Source organism: Leptodactylus fuscus, chromosome 11 (genome assembly GCF_031893055.1).
Source record: "Leptodactylus fuscus isolate aLepFus1 chromosome 11, aLepFus1.hap2, whole genome shotgun sequence".
Lineage (NCBI taxonomy): Eukaryota > Metazoa > Chordata > Amphibia > Anura > Leptodactylidae > Leptodactylus > Leptodactylus fuscus.
This window is the reverse complement of record NC_134275.1, coordinates 33,408,560-33,414,490: the sequence shown is the minus strand read 5'-3', so window position 1 is coordinate 33,414,490 and position 5,931 is coordinate 33,408,560. Positions and strand designations below refer to the sequence as shown.

At 46.3% G+C, this 5,931-nt stretch overlaps 1 protein-coding gene across 1 annotated transcript; it reads left to right on the top strand.

The window, feature by feature from the left end:
- The first annotated feature begins 316 nt into the window (after nt 1-316).
- ZNF628 (zinc finger protein 628) lies at nt 317-5,328 on the top strand. Its single transcript, XM_075259733.1, has 2 exons — nt 317-437; nt 1,929-5,328. Exon 2 carries the CDS (start codon nt 1,943-1,945, stop codon nt 5,258-5,260), a length of 3,318 nt encoding a protein of 1,105 aa, XP_075115834.1. The 5' UTR covers nt 317-437; nt 1,929-1,942; the 3' UTR covers nt 5,261-5,328.
- The last annotated feature ends 603 nt before the right edge of the window (nt 5,329-5,931 follow it).

Here is a 5,931-nt window from a genome sequence, read left to right as displayed (position 1 = left end):
TTTGGGTACAATAGAACACTATAAGTAATACAAGTATAACTTGGAGAGGATGTCCAGAGCAACCAATCAGATCACACCTTTTATTTTGTAAACTGTAGTGAAAAAAATGAAATCAGCTATCTGACTGGTTGCTGTGTTTTCACGGGCGTATAAGAGAGCACCAGCGCCGCCTTGAGGATATTTAGCAGCTGTGTCTGCTCAGCCCACCCTGCTATACACAGCATCCTCCAGTGGCCATTTTCTCTCTTTAAATTCCAATCCTCCCTCCGTCGCTTCCGGGTGGCGCATTGATATGACGTCACTCGCTAAGCCGCCGCGCACGCAGTTGACGTCATCGCGAAGCTATGAGGGCCTAGTAACGGGAGTAAGAAGACTGTGGAAGAGTTCCGGTACGGCTCGCCAGTGACCGAGGATGTGACGGGCTGCCCGGACTGCTGGTGGGTTAATGTGAGAAGCGGATCCTGGAGACCTCTAGCGCCCCCATCTTATAACTGGAGGAGACCTCACTAACTATGGCAACTTGTAGGGCTGCAATGTGCGAGACAGTTTAGGCTGTAAGGGCATGCTGGGATATGTAGTGCCTCAGCTTAACGGGATTGTACATGTAGAATAGCCCCCACGTCATCCTAGTTAGTGACTGAGGGGGAGACCCCACTACAACCCTCAGGTTACCATACAAGACAGCTTGAGGTTGAACTAGCCAGCTGGGATTTGTAGTACCACAGATTAAAGGGCTTGTCTGATAGAACAGGCCATTGTGTGCATCTTGTTAGGGTATATATGGATGTAATATAAGGGGGTGGGGTTGCTTCTGTTCAATCCCTCTCTGCACCAATGCAACTGCCCTGGTGTTCCCTATAGGTCTCTGTTTACTGACCTGCAGCATTAAGGTGCTATTCCTGTGCCTGCCATACCTGAACATGGTATCATTGATGCCACCATTGATGGTGGGCACACAGACCTTGGACATGTCATCTGCAGCCCAGTAAACGCAGACCTCTGGATGATCAGGGCTGCTCCCCTCTGACTCAGCTAAATTGACAGGTCTCTAGGTAATAGCCCAGAAGAATAAAGTAGCTATAGTTATATAATATTGTTACGCTTTAAGGTAAGTTCATCCATACCATTTTCTCTGCCAATAAAGTTTAAGGTGATCTGTCATGACAATCTGGGACAATAAACCATCCACAGTTCCTTATAGTGTGAGGGTTTAGTGTCCCAAATAACCCTGTAATAAAGCCATCAGTGCCCGCAATAATAAAAGCTTTATACTTACCCTGCCGCTGTACTCCTTACACTGGCACATTTCTTCTGTGAAGCCACAGGACTACACCTCGGCACAGCGAAGTCAGGATGTAAGTCTTTGGCTTCACTGTACCAGAGATGAGTCCAGTGAGACTTCTCAGACTCGTCTCTAGGTGAGTATAGAGATTTATTTTTTCATTGTGGGCATGGATGGATTTAAAACAAGGCAAACGGGGGTAAACTAAACTAGTGTCCCAGATCAACCTGACAGGTTCCCTTTAATCACATTTAGAAGAGTAAATTCAGCAGGTTCATTGGAAATCACCAGACGAAAAAATTGCAAATCTAGATTATTTATTTATTTTTTTTCTTCCAGTGGTTTCGGTTAAAAAAAAAAAAAAAAAAAAAAAAAAAGGTCACTTATAGTCACTGGCTTCCATTTTTGTCATTTAACAGATCCAATTGTGTCCATTTTTGTTCTTCTGGTCAGACCAAATAAACAGGACGAAGGTGTAAACCTAATGTAATATGTGATTTATTCACCAAGAGCAATGGCTATATGACGATCATGTATCCAATTGCTTTTGACCAGAGCTAAAACTATTCCTTGCAATGTAAATGATGATGATGATGATTGGCTTGTGATGTTGACTGCTGTGTATTTTGTCTCTATTCTTTCTTAGCAAAGTTGTTTAAAATGGTAGGAGCCCAGGAGATGGAAGTTCAGACGTCATCAGTCCAACAGCAACCTCTGGTACAGTCTGCAGACACCAGTAGCCATCAGTATGAGTGCCACGAGTGTGGGAAAGTCTTTAAGTGGTCTTCTAGACTCATTCATCACCAAAGGACTCACACTGGAGAGAGACCGTATAAATGTTCAGAATGTCCCAAGGCTTTCAAAGGCTCCTCAGCATTACTGTATCACCAGAGAAGCCATACAGGGGAACGGCCATACAAGTGCGGAGACTGCGGTAAAGCCTTCAAGCGTTCATCCCTATTGCAGATCCACCAAAGTGTCCACACTGGATTTCGCTCTTTCAAGTGCAATGTTTGCGGAATGGCCTTCAAGTGGTCCTCTCATTATCAGTACCACATGAGACAACATACAGGCGAGAGGCCATACAAGTGTAACATCTGCGACAAGGCGTTTAAGAACTCCTCAAGTCTGAGACGGCACCGAAACATTCACACAGGAGAACGGCCATATGTGTGCACAGTATGTGGCAAGGCCTTTACGCAGTCAACGAACCTGAAGCAACACGAAAGGATCCACACTGGAGAACGTCCCTACAAGTGCAATGAATGTGGTAAATCCTTCACCCATTCTTCTAACCTTCTCCTTCACCAACGCACACACACTAGTGGGCACACACACAAATGTGACTTGTGTGGCAAGGTGTTCATTTCAGAAGCTTTCCTACAGAAACATTTGCAGTCACACACGATCGAGCAAACGTTTGTGCAAGCCGACACTGAAGTTTTCTTGACTACAGCTGATGAGATGGAGACTGTGGAGATGGTCTATAAGTGTGGAACATGCGACTTGACCTTTAAGAATGAGGATTTGCTTCTCGAGCATCAGCAGAGCCATACCGATGAGCAGATCTATTCTTGCACATCTTGTGACAAGACATTTAAGAATGCTTCTGGGTTATCGCGCCACCAATATACCCACTCTAATGAAAGGCCTTATAAGTGCTCCATTTGTGAGAAAACCTTTGTGCAGCTGTCCAGCCTGTTGATGCACCAGAGAACCCACACTGAAGAGCAGCAGTTGATACAGACCGAAGCAGAGGTCACCTGCCCACAAACCATTGAAATAGTTCAACCTTTTACAGCAGCGGCCCCTGCAGAAACTGTCGACCGCCCCTACAAATGCACCGACTGCAATAAAGCCTTCAAAGGCTCTTCAGGACTTCGCTACCACATGCGAGATCACACTGGAGAGCGCCCTTACAAATGTTCAGAGTGTGGTAAAGCTTTTAAACGCTCTTCACTATTGTCTATTCACCAGCGGGTACACACCGGTATTAGGGCATTCAAGTGTGCAGAATGCGGCCTCACCTTCAAATGGTCCTCACATTATCAGTACCACTTACGGCTCCATACAGGGGAAAGACCTTATAGTTGTACAGAGTGTGGGAAGTCCTTCAAAAACACCTCTTGTTTACGTCGCCACCGACAGTTGCACACTGGTGAGCGCCCGTTTGCCTGCGTCATGTGCGGTAAGACCTTCACTCAGACTTCTAATTTACGGCAGCACGAAAGGACTCACACAGGAGAGAAGCCTTATAAGTGTGAAAAATGTGACAAAACCTTTACCCACTCTTCAAATTTGCAACTACATCAGCGCACACACTCTACTGACAGACCGTATAGGTGCACGGTTTGTAACAAAGGCTTTGTTATGTCCTCTTATCTTCAGAGACACATGCGGACTCATGCAGTAAATACTCCAGGGGAGGCAGAGGTGGTCACACAAACGCCACTTGTCACTCAGAATGGACAGGTTGCACCCACCACGCAAAAAGTGCACATTGTATCTGATGTGCCCGCAACATTAAACCTAGAGGTCTGCAATCAGACCCCTTCATTAAACCCACAAACCTTTTTCTTGGTACAAGTACCACAACAAAACTCCCCAAAGCTTATATTACTACCCTCTCATCAAATACTGAACTCCCAGCAAAAGATTCCTGTTGCACCAAGTACCAATGCTAATATTGTAACCATACCAAACAACGCAAGTCAGAAAAATCAGCCCAGCAAAGTTCCACGGAAGCGAGTGAAGCAGAAAGCATTGAGCGCAGCTTCTAATATTACGCCCCCGAACAAGAATATTCTCATCATGCCTAACACTAGCCAGGCACTGCCGAGTGTGCAACCTCTTCAGTTTCAGACTATCCAAAGCTTTCCGAGGGCGCAAACATTACCCATGGGGCAGAACATCATTGTGTTGCAGAACGTGGCCGAGCAAAGCCCTCTGCAGTTACCTACGGTACAAATAAATACAATGCAACCTTCACAGAAAGCCACAAACCTCCAAATCCAACAGGTATCCAATACACAAGATGTAACTATTCAGAGTTTACCTAGCTCTCAGGATGTATCCAGCATCCAAGTAAAGACCCTACCAACCTCAGAAGAACTGTCCAATATCCAGACCCTGTCTAGCCCCCAAAATATTTCCAGTGTACATATCCACCAAGAACTACCCGGCGTCCAGCTCCAGACAAGCCCCAATACGACGCACCTTTCAGATCTTCATATACAAGCACTTCAAGAGTCGCAAGGTATCTCCAGCTTACAAGAGAGTCGAAACTTGATCGTTATGCAGAATTCTCCGGGCGAGGAGCTACTTAGCACCAGTGAGAGCGTGGAAAGCTTGCAGTCTATGGAAGAAGTTCAGGATGTCCACTTTGAAACCGTTCAGACTGAAGACGGTTTGCAGAATGTCCTGGTTTTGCAGAATGCAGATGGCGAGCAAACACGATTGTGTGTACAAGGCGTAGAGAATATTCAGGGCATTCAAGATGTCTCCAATGTGCAGATTCAAGCCATGTCTAATATGCAAGAACCTGTGAATTCTGGCCCAGAATGTCAGAAAGTATTTATTATCCAGAGCGCTCAAGGGGAACAAACTCTGCAAGTGGTCGATAACTTTCAAGCAGATCCAAATGTCCATGTTGTAGAGAATATTCAAGGCCTGCAGGCTGGACAAAGCCAGTTGCAAGTAGGGCAGAGCCAGCTTCAGGTGCTACCAGGCCTTCAAAGCCACAACACTGTACAGCTTCCTCAGAACTTGCAGCTGAGGACTGTACCAAACAGTCAGGGGCTCCAGACTGTTCAAAATGTCCAGGGGCTCCAGAATATACAGACGGTCAATCCAGGAGCCCAGAACATACAAACCATCCAGTTGGTTCAGAAGAATTCTGTTCAGGGATTGCAGCATGTCTTGCCATTTATTCAGATTGTACAGAGCGCTCCGAAGGTCCAGCTTGTCCATACTTTTTAATGTAGGCTACGTTAAAGGGGTTGGATCAAGCTCGATAGAGAAGGATGGGGAGTTTATTTTGTGATGGGGGGGGGGGGTCTGACTGTGAGAATGTCCTGAGGGGGCGATAGGCCACGCATGTACTTCACTGTTCTGTTCATTCTCTGTGGGGGCATTCAACTATTTCTGACACTCCCATAGAGAATGAACAGAGCGGCAGGGTGTATGTTTGGCCTTGCGATTCACCAGGACAGGAGAACTGCAGCCCTGGTGAGGGATCGTTGGAGACCCAGTGGTCATCCTCCTCCCAACCCATCATGAAGTTATTGCTATCAATGGCAGACAACTTCATAACACGGTCCAGCCCATCTAATGGAGTACTCCCAGCATGGTAACTTATCACTTATCAACAGGAGTGTCTGATTCATGGATAATCTACCACTGGGACCCCCACCAGTCACAAGAATGGGGGCCCTCAAGTACTCTTTATGAATGGAGTAACCAGTGGTCAAGCATGTGTGCTGCTTACTCTGCAGATGAGAAGCAGAGTACAGAACTGTATCTGACTGCCGAGGCCTCTGATGATTATAAATATGGGGGTCCCTGAGTCCCAGGTGTGAATGAGGCAGTGGTAGGGTATGTGCCCTAAGCTCTATACGACTCTATGGAACTAGTAGAGATGGCAGGCTGCT